The sequence below is a fragment of the Ogataea parapolymorpha genome, chromosome V (genome assembly GCF_000187245.1).
Source record: "Ogataea parapolymorpha DL-1 chromosome V, whole genome shotgun sequence".
Taxonomy (NCBI): Eukaryota; Fungi; Ascomycota; class Pichiomycetes; order Pichiales; family Pichiaceae; genus Ogataea; species Ogataea parapolymorpha.
This window is the reverse complement of record NC_027862.1, coordinates 713,740-731,032: the sequence shown is the minus strand read 5'-3', so window position 1 is coordinate 731,032 and position 17,293 is coordinate 713,740. Positions and strand designations below refer to the sequence as shown.

The 17,293-nt window shown below is 46.6% G+C and overlaps 11 protein-coding genes across 11 annotated transcripts; 2 read left to right on the top strand and 9 right to left on the bottom strand.

Annotated features, from left to right (window-relative positions):
- HPODL_04177 (putative transcription factor Fet5) lies at positions 1-855 on the bottom strand (the record flags this gene model as incomplete). Its single annotated transcript, XM_014078963.1, has 1 exon — positions 1-855. One exon carries the CDS (start codon positions 853-855, stop codon positions 1-3), a length of 855 nt encoding a protein of 284 aa, XP_013934438.1.
- A 96-nt stretch (positions 856-951) lies between these two features.
- On the bottom strand, positions 952-2,649 carry HPODL_05250 (uncharacterized protein; the record flags this gene model as incomplete). Its single annotated transcript, XM_014078962.1, has 1 exon — positions 952-2,649. The coding sequence occupies one exon, from the start codon at positions 2,647-2,649 to the stop codon at positions 952-954; it is 1,698 nt and encodes a 565-aa protein (XP_013934437.1).
- A 256-nt stretch (positions 2,650-2,905) lies between these two features.
- HPODL_05249 (uncharacterized protein) lies at positions 2,906-4,617 on the bottom strand (the record flags this gene model as incomplete). The annotated part of the gene is made up of 2 exons (XM_014078961.1): positions 2,906-4,551; positions 4,593-4,617. 2 exons carry the CDS (start codon positions 4,615-4,617, stop codon positions 2,906-2,908), a joined length of 1,671 nt encoding a protein of 556 aa, XP_013934436.1.
- A 150-nt stretch (positions 4,618-4,767) lies between these two features.
- HPODL_04176 (37S ribosomal protein S22, mitochondrial) lies at positions 4,768-6,906 on the bottom strand (the record flags this gene model as incomplete). The annotated part of the gene is made up of 1 exon (XM_014078960.1): positions 4,768-6,906. The coding sequence occupies one exon, from the start codon at positions 6,904-6,906 to the stop codon at positions 4,768-4,770; it is 2,139 nt and encodes a 712-aa protein (XP_013934435.1).
- A 67-nt stretch (positions 6,907-6,973) lies between these two features.
- On the top strand, positions 6,974-7,564 carry HPODL_04175 (uncharacterized protein; the record flags this gene model as incomplete). The annotated part of the gene is made up of 1 exon (XM_014078959.1): positions 6,974-7,564. The coding sequence occupies one exon, from the start codon at positions 6,974-6,976 to the stop codon at positions 7,562-7,564; it is 591 nt and encodes a 196-aa protein (XP_013934434.1).
- A 66-nt stretch (positions 7,565-7,630) lies between these two features.
- Positions 7,631-8,314, bottom strand: HPODL_04174 (Histone chaperone ASF1; the record flags this gene model as incomplete). Its single annotated transcript, XM_014078958.1, has 1 exon — positions 7,631-8,314. The coding sequence occupies one exon, from the start codon at positions 8,312-8,314 to the stop codon at positions 7,631-7,633; it is 684 nt and encodes a 227-aa protein (XP_013934433.1).
- A 705-nt stretch (positions 8,315-9,019) lies between these two features.
- HPODL_04173 (protein SHQ1) lies at positions 9,020-10,390 on the bottom strand (the record flags this gene model as incomplete). Its single annotated transcript, XM_014078957.1, has 1 exon — positions 9,020-10,390. The coding sequence occupies one exon, from the start codon at positions 10,388-10,390 to the stop codon at positions 9,020-9,022; it is 1,371 nt and encodes a 456-aa protein (XP_013934432.1).
- Positions 10,391-10,444: 54 nt separating this feature from the next.
- Positions 10,445-11,689, top strand: HPODL_04172 (Diphthamide biosynthesis protein 1; the record flags this gene model as incomplete). Its single annotated transcript, XM_014078956.1, has 1 exon — positions 10,445-11,689. The coding sequence occupies one exon, from the start codon at positions 10,445-10,447 to the stop codon at positions 11,687-11,689; it is 1,245 nt and encodes a 414-aa protein (XP_013934431.1).
- Positions 11,690-11,708: 19 nt separating this feature from the next.
- HPODL_04171 (Conserved oligomeric Golgi complex subunit 6) lies at positions 11,709-14,027 on the bottom strand (the record flags this gene model as incomplete). The annotated part of the gene is made up of 1 exon (XM_014078955.1): positions 11,709-14,027. One exon carries the CDS (start codon positions 14,025-14,027, stop codon positions 11,709-11,711), a length of 2,319 nt encoding a protein of 772 aa, XP_013934430.1.
- Positions 14,028-14,103: 76 nt separating this feature from the next.
- HPODL_04170 (cAMP-independent regulatory protein pac2) lies at positions 14,104-14,838 on the bottom strand (the record flags this gene model as incomplete). Its single annotated transcript, XM_014078954.1, has 1 exon — positions 14,104-14,838. One exon carries the CDS (start codon positions 14,836-14,838, stop codon positions 14,104-14,106), a length of 735 nt encoding a protein of 244 aa, XP_013934429.1.
- Positions 14,839-15,431: 593 nt separating this feature from the next.
- On the bottom strand, positions 15,432-16,190 carry HPODL_04169 (putative oxidoreductase; the record flags this gene model as incomplete). The annotated part of the gene is made up of 1 exon (XM_014078953.1): positions 15,432-16,190. The coding sequence occupies one exon, from the start codon at positions 16,188-16,190 to the stop codon at positions 15,432-15,434; it is 759 nt and encodes a 252-aa protein (XP_013934428.1).
- Between the last annotated feature and the right edge of the window lie 1,103 nt (positions 16,191-17,293).

The window sequence follows — 17,293 nt, the reverse complement described above, 5'->3', positions numbered from 1 at the left end:
TTACTCCCACTCAGCGTCTTCCTCCGGCACCTCAATTTCGTCATTGGGCTCCTTTGGTTCCTGGGCCTCGCTCCATTGTGTCACGTCATCAATATAACTCAAAATCGATTTGACAGTTTCGTTCTTGTCCTTGTCTGAGCAATCGAGAGGTAAGAATTGCACCATTCCAAAATCGTCGACCAGTTGAGCAATAGCTTTGTTCAACCGAGCGTATTTTGGGTTACTCGCGATGTAACCATCTTCCTGCTCATTTGCTTGTTCCAAAAGCAATGGGTCTGGATTCAGGAACTTTTTGAGTTGCGCTTTTGAGACAGTATCTCTGATCAAGTCGGTCTTGGAAAGAATATTTATGTGTGGCAATTCCAGGAATATCATAGCAGCCATCGCCGTTAGTGCTCCCGAAAAGAATTTCGAATTGTCTATCACAAAGGGTGCCTCTAATAGATATGTGCAACAAAGGCTGAATCCCAGTTGTTGTTGCAAATGCTTCACTATCACCGGTAGAACAGGAACATGGCTGTAGAGTTCGATCTGGCCGGGACAGTCGAAAATGAGGTAGTCGTCATTGTAGTCTCCAATCTGCTCGTCCAGCCAGTCAAGGTTATCCAACAGAAACTCAAAACAGTACAACAGCGATCCATTTGGTCCCAAATGGAGTTCTTCCTGTACATCCTGGAGGGAAATCAGGTCTCTAATATCTATGCTAAACTCAAATTCTGTTGGGTCTGCCGCCGGATCCAGATTCACTATATGGGCTGTCCGCCCAATAGTCTGCATATGAGCAACCAAAGAGTTGCAAAACGTACTTTTGCCGACGCCTGCTGGCCCCAAAGCAAGAACACCCACCTTTGACATAATAGAGAAAATAAAATGAGAATAAAAAATAAATTTCTTACACTCTGTGTCGCGCACGATAGATCTATACCTGTATAAAAAGGAGCGACGGTAGTGTTACAGAGACATGGTCAGCCAATCCCAATTGTTGTTGCCACTTTGACCAGCATTAGTGCCTGAACTTTGGGAGGAGGGGTCTTCATTAGTAGGCTCGGTTTGCGGAGGCCGATGTTGAGGCTGTTGGCCAAGATTCAAGATCGAATCGAAATCAAGGGACTTCAGTTCGTTCGGCGACTGCGATCCCTGATACAGGCTCCCGCCCAATTCTGCATCCTCATTAGCGGAGCCCTCTGTCTCCTGGTGGCTTCTTGCCGAGTTTTCTCTTTTGGAAGGACTGCTTCCAGTCTTCACCTTATTCAATACGATCGGAGTTGGGTTCAGGTCGTCTCCATCTGTTTTCTTTTTGGGTTTCTTCGTAGTGGTGCCCCGCTGGCGCTTTTTTATAACATCGGTCTTGAGCGAGAGAGGCCGGACGACACCATGAAGTTTGAGGAACAGACCACACGCGTTGCAAAGAGGCTGTCCTTCGGGATTCCGACGCCACAACGGCGTGGTCTTTGTGTGACAGTTCGTACACGCTATACTGCCCTGCTCCGTGCCAGCAATCCCCATTGCCACATTGTTGCTGCTGCTGCTACTCGAAGGAGGCGTGCCTGAAGGTGTGTTGGCGAATGAGCCGTTTTTCGGCAGCGAGCCCGGGGTGGGCGTGAGAGAGCTCATGTCGGTAACGCTCCTTGGGTTCCGTTTGACTGGCACCTTGCGTTTCGCAGCCGCCGACGACCGTCTCGCCGATTTGGGAGCCGAGTTGCTGAACTTGGTGCCAAGCTGCATTCCTGGTGTAGAGATGTTTGTAGGAGTGGTGGCCGCAGGCACCTGCGGCGAGTGGTCAAACATGTTCATGTCGCCGTCGACGTCGAAACTGAAATCGTCTCTTGCAAATTGGCCCGGCGCCTTATCGAAGGAGAACGACTGGAATCGTGTTCGGGAGGTGATAGACGACTGCGACGGCGAATAGAGAGGATTGGCATTGGGGAGCGACTGGCCTAGGAAATCGTTGGTGACGTGATCGGTATGTATATTGACCATGCTCGGATGGTGCTTCAGCGACGTGGGCACGCTTGTGGACACGGTGTCGAAGTTGACAGGCGACGGCGACCCCCCGTTGTCGAACGACACGGTCTGCGGAAATGGCGCCTGGCTCAAATCCAGCGGGTTGGCGTTCATGTATGGCTGTGTAGTAGAGTCGACGTGTAAATTTGGCAATGGAGACGAGTTTATTTGGGGCAGCGGCGGGTTCGAGTGGCCACCAATTGACTTAATATGCTCCAGGTAGTCGAACTCGTTAGAATTAGGGTCGATCGGCTGCTGGTGGTTCGTCTCCAGAAAGTCGAGGTCTGGGAACTGAGGCCAGTTGCCATAGCTGTTGTTGGTCTCAGAACTGGGAGGTGCCGAGGGCCGTGCCGTTTGTGTAGCCTTTGTAGACGGCGGGGCCCGTTCGGCCGTCTTTTCTGGGGCGGACGACAATGACTTGGTACGGTTCTTGTGGATATTGATGTACATAAGACGCCATGTCAGGTTCTCCATCCGCGACCGGTACGGCAGACTAGCCTTAGCCTTGGAATACATCTTCCAAAGAGCAGTTGCTGAGCCTTCGTCAGCAGCCTTGGCCGGATGCGCAGCGTCCATATCCAGAACATGATCGGGCTTGGAGTCAAATCCGAGGCCAGTATGAGGAGACTGGCTGCTCGAATACATGGTTCATAACAAGACGCACGGAGAAATAAGGAGAGCTATCAAAAAGTCTCGTCCAAGTGCTCGAATCTGCTTGTCACGGTACTTTGCTCTGATTGGTTGGATAACGCCGCCCTGCACTTGTCTTGCAGATGCTATCAGAAACAATGCTCGGCCATATTGATTTTTTTGGTTCCCGGTGCACGACGTGCCTTTTTGCAGCCCGAAGCGCGAAGTACACATCAGGAAAAAGATTTATTTGCTTATATAAGCGCTTTAGCTATTTGGAAGGGCATATGCTGCCTGCCAGACTCCCGCTGCTGGCAACGCTACCGTTCGACGCGTTCACACGGCTGAACGAGTCCACGTCTCCGTACCTGCTGGTTGTGTTGCTGAACATGTTTTTCACGTTGGCGTGCTCGATCACCGAACGCTGACTCCTCGAGAGCTCTTCTCCCGATTGGATCGTCGAGGTGGATGATTTTCTATACATCGAGTTCTTGATTGCGGACACTGTGTGCTGTCCTGACGCATTCCCACTGCTGTCTGGTCGAAACCTCGGGTGAATTGGCACGAGACTTGGGTTTGCTCCACCAAAGTTGGCTGGCCCAGCCACCATGGCGTAGCCTGCGTATTGTTGGGCATACATCATTTGAGGCATCAATTGGGGCATTCCTGGCATCATCGGCATCTGTGCCGGTCCACTCTGTGTGCCTGCTAGATTAGTGCTCATCGGCCCCGGTCCTGTTTGCATCGGATATTGCTGATATTGTACCTGCTGTTGGGGCTGAGCGACCCCATAGCCATTAGATTCTCGAACAGCTAATGTCCTTCTGTTTACCCAGTCAAATATGTTTTGATCTTTCAGCTTTTGGATCTCTGCAAAAAAGCTGAAAAGCATTTCCACGTATGGCACTTTGAGATCGTGCTTTGTCGCCAGACTTATCGTTTGTTTCAATGACAAATTCACGCCCGTTTCGTGCCCGTAATTGAAGTTATGAACACATGTTGCGAGATCCAGCATCGGATCTTTGGACACTCCGTCAGTATAGTTCGAGGAGTTCGGTGTCTTAATCGCGCTAGAAGGGTACGATTGATTGAAGTCTCTAATCATGACGTCGAGCATGCTTTTTGTCTTGGAGGAGTCTGTGGGATCTGGCAGGTCGGGGGCTCCATATTTGCGGCCCAACGTGAGTAAGTCGCAGAAAACCCCCTTGAGAATTCCAAACTGAATTGCATCCAACGTGCTTAGCTTTGAATAAACAAGGCACATGACTTCTAGACTGATAAATGGAATTATTCTTTTCCACGCATAGCTGTTGAAAGTTGGATTTATGCCTTTGGGAATCAAATAGCAGGGATAAACCTCTGTTTTCTTGAGCATTTCGGTCAGTTGTGTCAGTTTGGCCCCCAGATCTCCTTCTCCTTTGAGTAATCGCACAGTATTTTGGTCCTCTGCAATTGCAGACCCGATAACTGCTGCTGTGCTGTGGTTTTTATGATAATATTGGTATCCGTTTTGCGTCTTTATGACTCTAACGTCCGCATCACAAATCACCCCCAGGACCTTGCTTTTGGGGAGCGCCTTCTTCACTACCTCTTCTAATCCCAAACAGTATCTTGACTCTACCAGTATTATTGTTTGTGGGCCCACCAAGGATTTGATTTGCGTCGTTGTATCTATCATATTTTCGTGGCTATCCGCTCCTAGGAGAACAAAATCTAAAGGTTTGAGGGATTCTAAATTCAATTCTGCGAGATCTTTTGCCGACCCCGTTGGGATGAAAGTTGTCTCTCCATACTTGACAGACTTCCAGGTTATCACCTGATCATCTTCAAGAGTACAGCTGGACCCGATCACAAAAGTTCTGCAGTCGACCAAAGACAGCCGCCATACCAAGAAAGAACAAGATGGTGTATCTCCAACTGATCAGTTAGTATATTGCAACTCAGGCGCTCACACTTACAACTCAGCACGTTCAGTGGTTCCATTTTCCTATCTCCTAGCTGTATGGCATTCAACAGAGAAAAAAGGGATCAGTTTTTTTTCTACGCCCATAAGACTCCCAATCAATATACGTGAAGGATGCATGAGCACTGCCCAGATATATGTATAAAAAATAATAAATAATATGTACATGATCAAGCCAGCTGGTCGCGATCGATGTCAGCCTGAAGCCGATCTTTTTCCTTTCTGGAATTAAGCATTCTGAATGAGTCGAGCTGTGCTGCCATCCTCAAGCTTTCGCCAAACGTTTTCGGCTCACTATAAATTGCTTTCCGGTATTCCTCTTTCATTTTCTTCTTACGCAGCTTGGCATCGCGTTTGCGTTGCTTTCGTATCTCTTCCTCTCTCTTTTTCAGCTTTTGGAAATAGAACTCATTCTCCTTCGTCGACTGGACTCTAGACTTCGCTCCTAAAGCCCACAGGTCGCCCATTCCCATTTTTCGCGCATCGTGGTATGCCTGCTCCCCAACGCTCTTTGAGATGTACCATTTTTCAACGTGACCAGAGGGGGCGCACATATCTGCAACAACTAGTCCTCGACGCTTAGTTGGCGGCGATAGCACACGGGGCAGCTCCTCGAGAGTTTGAGGAACGTATCCAACGGATCTGCCACCAACTTCCTGCTTCCTTAGTTCTTCCAGTTCTTCATTTGACTCCACAGCACGTTGCACAATCAAATATGAGTAGCTAGCAGTTTCGAAATCCTTGCCGTTCGGACGCCCGGTTCCAGCGTACGACATGAACTTTTTGGTCGGGTTGTCCTGCCACGCCGTTGCAAGTTTGGCCCCCCTTTTCAATTCCATCACATATCTCGGCCGTTCGACGTCAATCGTGTAGTTGCAAAACTTGAGCCGTCTTCCCACCTTGCCGTATTTGTAGTATTCGGGCTTGAAGTACTGCAGCGGGCACTTGCCGTGGTGAGAGCACGGCGCGACGATTTTCAGATTTATCGGGTCGACCGACGCGGCTTCCTGGATGTCGTAATGCTGTAGCAATTCCGGCTCAACCGGCTCGTCGTCCTCCAAAGACTGCTCAGAAGCTTCTGCAGCAAGGACATCGCTGTTCTTATACAGTCTTGGGATCTTAGAAGTGCGGTCTTCGTGGTTTTCAGGCCGCAACATCACCTGCCGTGCTCGAGCAATCACCTCTGCTCCCAGAGGGTTTCCGCGCTCCAAAAGCACAAGATGGCCACCTGGCGCCAGTCTTTTGATCAGGGGATCCAGTGATTCATCCACTTCCAGCGGAAAATTTTTCTCGTCTCGCAAAAGCTGGTTCTGAGCAATAATTAAATCGTATTTCACGTTCTCTGGACGCAATTTCTCTAAGATGACAGACTTGATCTTCAGCAACTTGGTTTTCACCCTTCCTATCACTGGCTGGTTAGGTTCTTCATCCTCTAAGAAGTCAGCATCCTCCTCCTGCTTTTCTTGAGATTTTAGTTCCTCCCGCTCCTGTGTTGCTTCCTCAGTCTGGCTGGCTCCTCTTTCGTGCTGTTCGTTGGCTTGCCGACTCAATAAAACTTTAGCTCTTCTTTCCATGTGGAAAGATCCATTTACCACCACATCCTTGACCTCTGGGCTGAAATCGTCGCCCATCACCTCGTTCAAAGCCACCATTCCTATACCTGGCCCATACCCATAATCGAGCACCCGTTTTGGGCTCCAGTCTTTCCCGACACGGCGTTTGAGCTCGTCCAATACTTGATAACATGTAGCGTAATTCTGCAGAAACGAGCTCGCTATGTAAACGTCTGCCTCCTCCTCAGTGTTTGTTTTCGCATGCAAACTCGTATCCTCAAGTTTTTTGTAGTACCCTGCAACTTTATCCTTTAATAGTTTTGGCTCATGCAAAAGCATCATGTTGTAGTTTATAGCATCAGCAATAAGTCTGGGTAACTGCACACGTTTTCTGTTCACTCGGCCCGCCAAGGTTTGTGGATGGAGCCTTGCCTCCCTGCTAGTGGCAGCAGCAAGGAGTTCGCCCGTTTCTGTGTTTCTGTACTTTGGGTCAACGCCCTCAACAGCCTCCTCTGGCGTTACCACACGGTGGTTATGAAGCGGGTCTCTGTCATGAAGCACCTCGTTGACCAGCTGGCCAAACGTCTCTCCGCCTGCTCTGTATGAAAAGAACAGACTCGATTTCTCGGTTCCCAAAGTGCTGGATCGCGGAATATCCTGGTATGTCTTGTCGTCATCATGCTCGATCGTAATCTTGCACCGCGGTAGGCAACAGCTGAATCGCCGAGTCAAAGCTAGCTGTCTCGTTCGCAACATCAAGAAGAATAAAATGTAGGAAAATTTTTAACGGCTGTGCTAACAAATAGAATGATAAAAAAGTGTAATGAGGCAGGATGCCCAGGCGGAAAAGGATGTACGTGCCACGCGATTGAAATTCAAGCGACGGCCTAAACGCAGGCACACAGAGCTGGAGGACTCTCCAGATTCACCGCCACGTCCACCAGAGTCGCCTCCTGCTCCCAAAAAACAAGGGGACCCTGACACTCGACCGCATTACGAGTTTGGGCCATCGATAAACGGATACCGTTTTGTCACGCCGGACCCAGATCAGAAGCCATTTCCGAATGTGAATTATTACCGCCATATTAACGGGTACGCTGCGGAGCTGCCTGAGCTGCCCCAGAAAGAGGATCCATACAGGGTTCGTAGAAATGATTACGAAGAGTACGTCAAACGATGGCAAACCGTTGATCTGGAGCACGAACTGCCGCCTATGCCTGTTTGCGGCGGAGAAGTGAGCCCTCAGAGCGTGAGCGAATTCATCCCACGGAATCAGCTTCGATTGGAAAGGATCCGATGGCACCCTGATAAAATCCTACGCCGTGTCAGCGAGAGCAGACGACCTGTCCTTGCCGAGATGGTGACCAGAACATTCCAAGTGATCAACGAACTATACGAGAACGCATCCAAATAACGCCCTGCATGTTTAATATTATAGCATAATTAATTTCATCAAATATAACTATTAGCGAGTCAGTCACTATTTTTTTTCTGGCTCCTCGTCAGCCTCGTCCACCTCTTCGACTTCCTCCACCTCCTCTACCTCTTCAGCTTCTTCAGCCTCCTCGTCGGCCTCCTCTTCATCATCCTCTTCCTCTACTTCTTCATCCTCGTCCTCCTCTTCTTCGTCTCCAACTGTCTCTTTATCGTCCTCTTCCTCTTCCTCTAGCTCTTCCGGAGGATACTCCTCCTCCTCCTCGTTGTCCCACACAATGTTGAACCTCGTCACTCGCGGCTTCTCGGCCAGGATATTGCGCACAATATGCTCGACTTGGACTTTGGATGGAGGGTTTTCGCGGAGCTCTTCAGAGTCGTACTCGTTATTCACATAATATCCAACTCTCACAAACTCGCGCTCTCGGTATGAGCAGCTGAGCAAGATCACCGTCACAGACACGAGCTCGCTGGCAGGAATTAGCTCCGGTGACGGCGCATCTGCAGTGAGAATGAATTTGTTCACGCCTACCGGCACAGGGCCCACCAGGATCGAGTCCAGCTCCTGGTCGTGTTCAAGCGATCGCGACGACCCCACGTAAGTCAGTTTCCACTCGAGATCCTCCTTCAGAGGCTCGAGACACTCGAAAGTGATCTCAAATTGGTACGGATCAGTGAACCTGGCTGGGTTGTTCAAAACGTTGATTCCAAGCAGTGACACTATAGACATACGCGTTTTTCTAAAGATTACACCGCCACAGAATATTTTCTTAAATCTCAGCTTTTGGTATGTGCACAGCCACGTATTTACTATTTTGCAGTGCAAAAAATGTTTTGATCATGTCTGCCTCGTTCATGAATACTCTCTTTGGGTCCAACTCGGACAAATGGCCTCACGACGAGGAGTCACTTGTTTTGGCTCTTCAGACACGGATCCAGCAGGAGCGCACCAAACAGGAGTACTACAAAGTCGAGCAGCTGAATAAAACATTGGAGCTGGTGAAACTGGCTGCACAGATCAATGTGCCCCCCGAACTCATCCCCGTTCTCGTTCCCGAAAGATCAGGAACGTTGCCCGCCCCAAGCAGGGCGGAACCTAACCCCATGGCCAGCTTCAAGTTTGGATCTGGCTCGGCTCCGCGCAAAACCACTCTGAACCCTAGACACCAGCTGTCTCCGTCAAAAATTGGCGCCCACGCAGTCTCATCCTTGCTTAATGGCAAGCAGCCAATCGACGTCAACGATGTGCGACGCGGCAGACATCAAAGAACCATCTCACTGCCGCCAGAGGTGTCGATTCCAGAAGATTCAGAGCACGGCTCGCGGAAAAGACGTCTTTCTCCTGCGCCAGAGATCGTCATTCCTGCGTTGGACACCACGCCAGAAAAAAAGCACAGTAGACAGCTCTCAGCGGACGTTTCACTAGTATCGCCCGTTAACTAGAAGCCGCATTCGACTCGCTGTACGAGATCTCAGCCAGCTCCTCAATATCAGTGAGATTCACAAATTCCAGCTCCTCTGAGTCCTCGGCCAGAATTTTCTCAAAGACAATCTCCTGTTTCTTCATCTCGGCCACGGTTTTGCGCAACTCATGGCCCAAATTTCTCAGCACGGTGTCGCTTGCATTGTTCAATGTCCAGGAGCACAGGTCATTGAGCCAGATATTGCAATATATGTAATAGATATCGTGGAATCTGAACAGTTCTCGACAAGCAAGCAGGGCTTTCAACACTGCTTTGGTGCCGCATCTTAATGTACAGTAAACATCTTCCCATACAGCTGTCACCAGCTCAAAATTGCGAATTAACGGGTAGCAGAGACTGCGCCGGGCCATTGTGAGAACTATCACTCGAAGCATATTTGTTTCGGTCTTATTGTTCGACTGAATCAACTGAGAGTCCAAACAACTTAATTGAGGCACAAGTTTACCCACAGTCCAGCCACTTTCCACCGTCAACTCGCCCTCATTTTGTCGAAGCTCGTACAGATAACCATACAACAGACACACAATAGTGTAGTAAAGAGGCCGCACATTATCCACCAAATACGACTTTCGGGGGAGATCCATCATCCGCTCGTGTTCTTCTGTAGTTAACTCGGTCTCGCTGTGATTTTTGTGCTGTAGGCGGATTGGATTTTCCCAGCAGAGAATCTGCTTGACATTGGACTCCTGGGGAAAATACTTCTGGGTCAAATATTCATTTGCGTAATACTCTGGATCAAACTTTAAATTCTCTTTGATCAATCGTTCATTAATGCGCTCATCAGGGTCCATTTTGTCGGGATTCGAAAGCTCGTTGATGTCATTGCCGTTCGAAAGAGACACTTCCATCATGTTTGAGTACTGGTTATTGAAACCATAGAAGAATTGCGGGACAAGCGAAGCCGGCTGCTGCTCTACCTGCTCGACCTCCCAGTCAAAGTCCTCTGCCTCCTGGGCCAGTGAATTCAAATTGTTTGTCTCGCCCACTTCCTCTATCATAGGAGGCTTTCTTTCGGTGTTCTCAATTCTTCCAAGAAGTTTAGCAGGCAGATCAAGGTCCGAAAACACCTCTCCCTTGGTCATTTTTGGCATTCGGATCAAAATACTCTCCTCGTTTGGGACAAATTCTGCTTTGGCGCGCTCATCGTCAACTATGCTACCAGAAAAACGGAGACGAAGGTAGTATGGAGGGAGCGAGAAAATAAACTTGTCGTCATCGGCAACCATCTCTACAGCCTTTGCGGAAAACCGGATGTTAGATATTCGCACTTTGATAGTAACAAACTCATCGTTTTGTGATACTTCAAACCGTGGTGTAATCATCTGCGGCTCTAAAAATATTTAAATTTTTTTGCAAAAAAAATATTTCTTTATATCATGTCGCCAGCAGTGGATACCACCCAAAGAAGGCGAAGGTTTGTAGGGTCGCGTGAGCAAGATGAAAAGGGCGGCCGGTCAGCAGTGATTATACGTGCGAAGAAAGGAGCATCAAGGCTTATAAATCAAATTCCGCAGGAAATCTTGGACGATGAAGAGCTTAAAGAGGCAGCACGTCTTTTGCCTTCAAATTATAACTTTGAAATCCACAAGACTGTTTGGAACGTGCGAAAGAACAACGCTAAACGGGTATGTTTACAAATGCCAGAGGGACTCCTGATTTATTCCATGGTGATAGCCGACATAATCGAGCAATTTTGCAATGCTGAGGTTCTGGTGATGGGAGACGTTTCCTATGGAGCCTGCTGCATAGATGATTATACCGCCAGAGCCCTGGATTGCGATATGATTGTTCACTATGCACACTCGTGTCTTGTTCCCATCGATGTGACCAAAATCAAGGTCCTTTATGTGTTTGTGACCATCGTCATTGACGAAGCCCATTTGATGAGAACCCTTACTAGAAACTTTGAACATGGAACTCGATTGGCTGTATTCGGTACGATACAGTTCAACCCTACGATACATTCGATCAAAAACAAATTGGAAGGTCCAGAGTCAGACAAGCTTCTCTATGTCACGCCTCCTCAAATATCTCCATTATCCAAGGGGGAAGTGCTTGGGTGCACTTCCGCGCATTTAGATCCTAACCAGTTCGACGCTATGGTTTACATCGGCGATGGAAGATTCCATTTGGAAAGTGCTATGATCCACAACCCTTCGGTTCCTGCTTATAGATATGACCCGTACTCTCGCAAGTTCACTAGAGAGTACTACGCTCAGGAAGAAATGGTGCAAGTGAGATCAGACGCCGTGCGACGCGCGTCAGAGGCGAAAAAGATAGGACTGATCCTGGGTGCTCTGGGACGACAAGGAAATCCAGTGACTGTGGAACGATTAGAGAAACAGCTTACTCAGGCAGGAAAAACTGTTATCAAGATCATACTATCAGAGATTTTCCCAGGAAAGCTCGCAATGTTCGACGATATCGACGCTTTCGTTCAAGTTGCCTGTCCTAGATTATCGATCGATTGGGGATATGCCTTCCATAAGCCATTGCTGACGCCATACGAAGCTATGGTGATGCTTGGAGAGGAACAGAAGTTTGAGAAAGACTTTTATCCTATGGATTACTACGCTAAAGATGGTTATGGAAGAGGTAAAAAGCCGGAAAGGGGCGATTAATTTATTTATTATGCATTGTCTAGTCGATTATGTCTTGCTCACGCTCGTAAGGTTCTTCTACACCCAATAGTGTAGCAACATGCATATCGTCCCAGCGGAACACGTTGAGAGGCTGATCATTATCATCCTTCAGATACTCACCCACGATAAGTAGGAGCTTGCGATAGAACTTGACGAATTTGAGGGTAGAGTTGATGAATATGGTATTGAGGATTGTTGGAGAGATTAGCTTGTTTAGCTCGTTCGAAACCAAATATCCAATCAAGAACTCTTGGAGCTTCATATCTGCTTGCTGGAATGTAGCAACATTGAAGAGTTTGTTTTCTGTGATTGGTTGGTACAGAGAGACGTCGAAGAAATCATCCTCAAGCTTGTAGATCATGTTCACAAGATTGTAGATATCAAAAAGTCCTGAATTATTGAGTAACTGGTTGAACTCGTCAATTATAAGTGATTGAATTGTTTGCTCCAGCATTTCCTGGATGAATGCAGCTTGGGAAGATAGAACCGAGATCAGCTCAATCTTTGAAAGCATGAAATCTAGACAATTAATCATGAAGATTTTCTTGGATTTTTTGGAGAGCTTCAGCTTTCTTGAAATCGTGTTGAGCAACTCCAGTGGCTCATCTACCAAAAGTCTGAACAGTTCCTTTTCCTCGGATTTCTCAACGTTCAAAAACGTTTTGTCTGAATTGTTGTGGTAATCAAATATGCCTAGGAATTCTGAGTAAAAATCCATGAGCCAGTCCGGCAGACCAAGAACTTCCTCGTCAATCTCTTCAACTTCTGACTCAACTTTGATCTCTTTTATTTTCAGAGATACGAGTATGAGCAGTTTTTTGAATGAGTCTTTTTGCAATTGTGACAAGCTTTCAATCAGACTATTGTCTTGAGTCAGCTTTTCGAACATATGCTTGTAAAGACCCAAAAGCTGATAGAGCTCAACAACAACTCCTGGCTTAGTTTCCTGTCTCAGGATAGTTTCGTAACTACTCTTGAATGGCCGACTCAAAGAGCCAAGCACCTTATTGACCACCGTGCGAATAACTGGTAACAGGTCAGCCGACACCTCTTGATCGAATGTAAACAAGCTCTCAACTATTTCGAGTTCATTTGCAATGACATTGTGGAGATAAGCCAGCACATCGCTCAAATATCTTTTCGAGTCATACGATGACATAATGAATGATTTGTTAGGTTTCGACCGAATCTCGTTCGAGTAACCATTCAACTGCGACATAAACTCCTCACTAACAATCCGGGACCTATTTTCTATTATGTCACTCACAATGGAGTCAAATTCGTCTTTGTTCCTCGAAAGAACAGACACGAGTGCACGCTGGAAATTTGCAATGGAATCTGGGTTTTTAGCGAAATCATTTTGAACATAAATCGAATTGAGGTTCTTGCGTAGAAAGTTTGATATTCTCTCATTGGCCTGCTGAAGGTGACTTGACATTTGGTTCATAATGCTGATACCCAACTTGTCATTGTTCATGCTGAGCAGGATGTCACAATTCGCGTAGATCTTCTCTACTTTCTGAACCACATTGAAGAACTCTTGATCAACATCCCCATTCTGTAGAACGTGTTCCTCATACGCACTCAAAGTGAAAGTCGAGCGGAATCCTACCAACAAGCTCTTCTTGATCTTCACCAAGTCGCGTTTTTGAATCAGATCTTTCACTTCTTTTTTGTACTCCGCCGTATCCTGCAAACTCTCGCTCAATCTGCCGTCAATTTCATCGTAACAAGAATTTAAATCATCCAAGTCCTGTTTAATCACATTGAGTTTCTTGACGACCAGATGGAACTTCTTCAGCGATTGAAAATGCTGACGCAAAAGCTCGCTTTCTACGTCGCCTCGTAATTTCCGGCGAGCAATCGACCCGAGCATGTTCGGACTGGTCAGGTTCTTGTAATCGATATCTCCATCGACTGATGCAGCACGCTCTTCGGTTCGCGATTGTAGCAATAGTAGCGACTGACGGATGGTTGAGTCAAAATTGGACTGATTCAGAACTCGACTTAAACGTCCGGCAAGCACATTCGAATCTGTAGTTTCTGCCGTAGGCTCTAAAGGAACCAAAGACGCATTGCTTGCATTGAGCAGTTCTAGAGAAGTTTTGGCATAACGAAACGCGGCAGTGTCTTCATTTTGGTGCTTGTCTTTATTTTTTGGCTTTATGTGATTTAGAATACTCAAATTCGAGAATTTCCGAGTCAGGTCTCCTTGAAGCGGTATGTTGGGTATTTTAAGAGGCGCAGACGGCACAGGCAGCGAGCTGGCTTGAGAATCACCGCTGTAGTCGTCATAGGCGTCAAAGACGAAATCCATCGTGCGAAAGAAACAACACTAAAACAAAAATGTTTCGCTTTAATATACAACACCCGTACACAAGGTGGATCGTAATTCATTTAAAGTATCTATCTAAGACACTGAGCATCTTGCCATCCTCCTGTAACCGGCCACTGTAGCGGAATTGCGTTTTCTGTTGGTCAGTGTTGGAGCGTGGAATCCTGTCCATGTTGGCTACGATGTTGGTTGACGAGAATGTGGGGCCCATGTCGACATTATTAATTGGTGGCAGATGGGCCGGGGCTACCAAAGTTTTCTGTTTGTCGTATGTGGTGTCGGAAGCCCTCCTAAGTAAAGATGCTTTTTCCTGCTTTTTGTCGGACTCGTCTACCAGAAGGTTGTCAGGATACAAGCTCCTGTCTATTTGTATATGCCTGAGTCTGGGGTCTTGTGTCGGCCTCATTAGATATCTATTAGCTTCGTGGTCGCTGTTCATGTAACTTATCAGATGCACTTTGCCTCCATTTTTCATAGTCACAGAGAAAGACTGTTTGACGAGACCATTGCGTTTGTATACGTATGATGTGCTGGTGGTCTGGGAAGAGTCGAGCTCCCTGTATATAAGAAATGCTGCATTTACCCTGGAAGCGCTCCAGTTTCTGCTATCTGTCCATCTTTTCATGTTGGATTCGGATTCGTTCCAAATGAACACGGCTCCTGGTTTTATTAGTATCATGCGCTCGTAGTCCGAGAGCCGTCTGTTCATTTTTGGGATAATGCTCTGTCTGGCGGCCTCTAAAAGCAGAATAGCATCTGAGGGAGTAACTATGAGGCCATGGTAGGATTCCATATTTCGAAAACGAGCCAAAAACTTTCAAGTCCCGTGCTAAGACATGATGTTTTATTATAAGGTGTCAAAAAGTGTACACGGTGAAAAGAGAATGGGGCAGTGCGGCGAATTAGTACTTAGGGAACATAGGCGCTGGTCGACGCAGTAGGCGCTTACATTCTGCGCCCAGTTAGGAAAGTGCCCTCTCTGTTTGCACTGCAAAGTCTATTTAACTTAAAATGTAGAAGAGTAGTTTCATATTGCTTTTTAGCTCAAGAGACGAAATTGTGCTTTAGTGTTCCTCAAGACGCGGAACTATAGGCAAGGACCAAAAGTAGGCCTGCAACGAATACCCTATGGCCCAATGAAACATGCCTATTTCTTTTATTTCGTCTATACATGCATAAGACCAATTGAAATTTGCTGTTCATATTGTTGGCTACCAGCGTTGCAGATTCTTCGCCAGAAAAAAACAAGCCTGCAGAAGATTTTATTAATCGATCTTATGCGCATATCATGCACAGATATCGTTCGCCAAATACAAACTGGATTTCATTTACATGCTATAGAATTTGCAAGGCCCACCAGTCCCCTCCACAAATTAAGGATGTCTTCTAGGTTGCAAACTTAGCAAGCACTGCGTCATCGTAACGCAGATATTTTCCATTCAAGTCCGCCGGAACTCCTTTCAGGGCGAGATTTGCATACAAAGCTGCAGGAACTTCAGGAGCCAGTAGCTCGTTCTGGAAATAAAGATCGGTAAATCGTTTTAATGCCTCTGATTTCATGTTTTTGCCAAACTTCTCCCGGATATCCTTCTGCATCTCGGTATTCACAACACCGGGGGCAATTGAAATAGTGCGGATATTCGTCTCTTCTGCGCTGACACTGAAACAAAAATGATTGATTACTGCCTTTGACGACCCGTACGCACTCCATGCATCTGTGGCCTTCGTTGATGCACCCGATGACACAAAAAGATAGTTTCCCCCGGTTTTGCGCACATATGGTATAGTCTGTTTCACCAGATCCATCACAGAAAACACGTTCACGTCGTACAACCGTTTCACTTTATTGATATCCAGCTCGCTGATGTGCTGGACTGGTTCCAAAACCCCCGCATTTAAAACAACAGAGTCAATCTTGCCGAAAGTGGAGACAGTTTTTTGCACTGCCGTTGCTACTAAATTTGTGTCGGTGACGTCTCCAGCTATGCTGAGAACCCTTGAGCCGTACTTGTCAGCCAGTTCCTGCAGTTTATCTTTCGATCGCGCAATGGCAACTATTTTTGCGTCGTTGTCTTTTTGTAGTATCAGATTGCAGATAGCAGCACCTAGACCCCTGGAGGCACCTGTAACTATTGTAACTGACATGTCTCGATAAGCAGTAGAATACGATGGAAAATAATTCGATGAATCGCAGAAAGCTTTTATGTAATTCGCTGCTTGACTAAAATCTTACATAAAATTAGACTCGTGCCTTACTGCCCGAAAAACTGCGGCCTCACACTGTGAGTCTCGGGAGTCCTTCAAAATTTGGACAATCTGAGCTTCGTCTACGGTAATTTGTGCTTCAATGCTGCTTTCATGTAGGCTAGCATTGACGCACTTCAGTTCCATGGCTCAATTCACGAGATATGTTTCTGTAGTTCCTACCTGGATTATCTCTGCGATCATTTCAACTCGGCCGTAATTAGGTGTAGAAGGGTTTAGAATTCTTCAACCAAGGTTTTCAAGTTACTGACATCTGTGATGGTTCTCGAGCGGAAGTATATACAAGTAGACCCCTATCCCGGAGCTTTGATTATAAGCATGGAGAATCGGCAGCCAAAAACACAATTCAAAAAGTTTTTATGTGGGCGTAGCTATCTTCTATGTTGATGTTCTGTCTCTAGCAGCATATTGTGACTACGTTATATGTTATGAGTTTCTATCTGGATTGAGATTTCTCTCCCTTAGATGCTTTAGCGAAAGACAATTGGAATTCCTCATTGCAATCGTGTTGCATAGCCTATTGTTTTAAGTAGCAGGATTCAATAAGGCTGCGGCTGAGCAAATTTTGAAGACTCTGAATACGCTCTTAAATTTGGGGTTACTGAGTTCCGATCCTTTGAGACCTTTTCCGATGGAAGAGCCACAGCGGAGCTTTGAACTACATTCGGTCATGCCGATGCTAGCTTGTGTATATTTTGATAAAACCTGATCTTGGGTCAATAAACAGACGAGCTGTAGCTTTTCGTGTATGACAATTTCACCACGGCAAATGTACAGAGGGTGGTAGATTTCTTTTTCGATGTACCTAGAATACCTGCTTCTATTTGCTTGTGGCTGTAATAACTGTACATCAGCAATTAGCTACGCATAAATTATAGATAAGGCTATGAAGCACTGAAACTGGTAGGCTTAAAAAGAGTGTAAAAGCACAAAAGCTCACTACAGGACAGATTGTGAATTAATAATCCGATAAACTTACTATT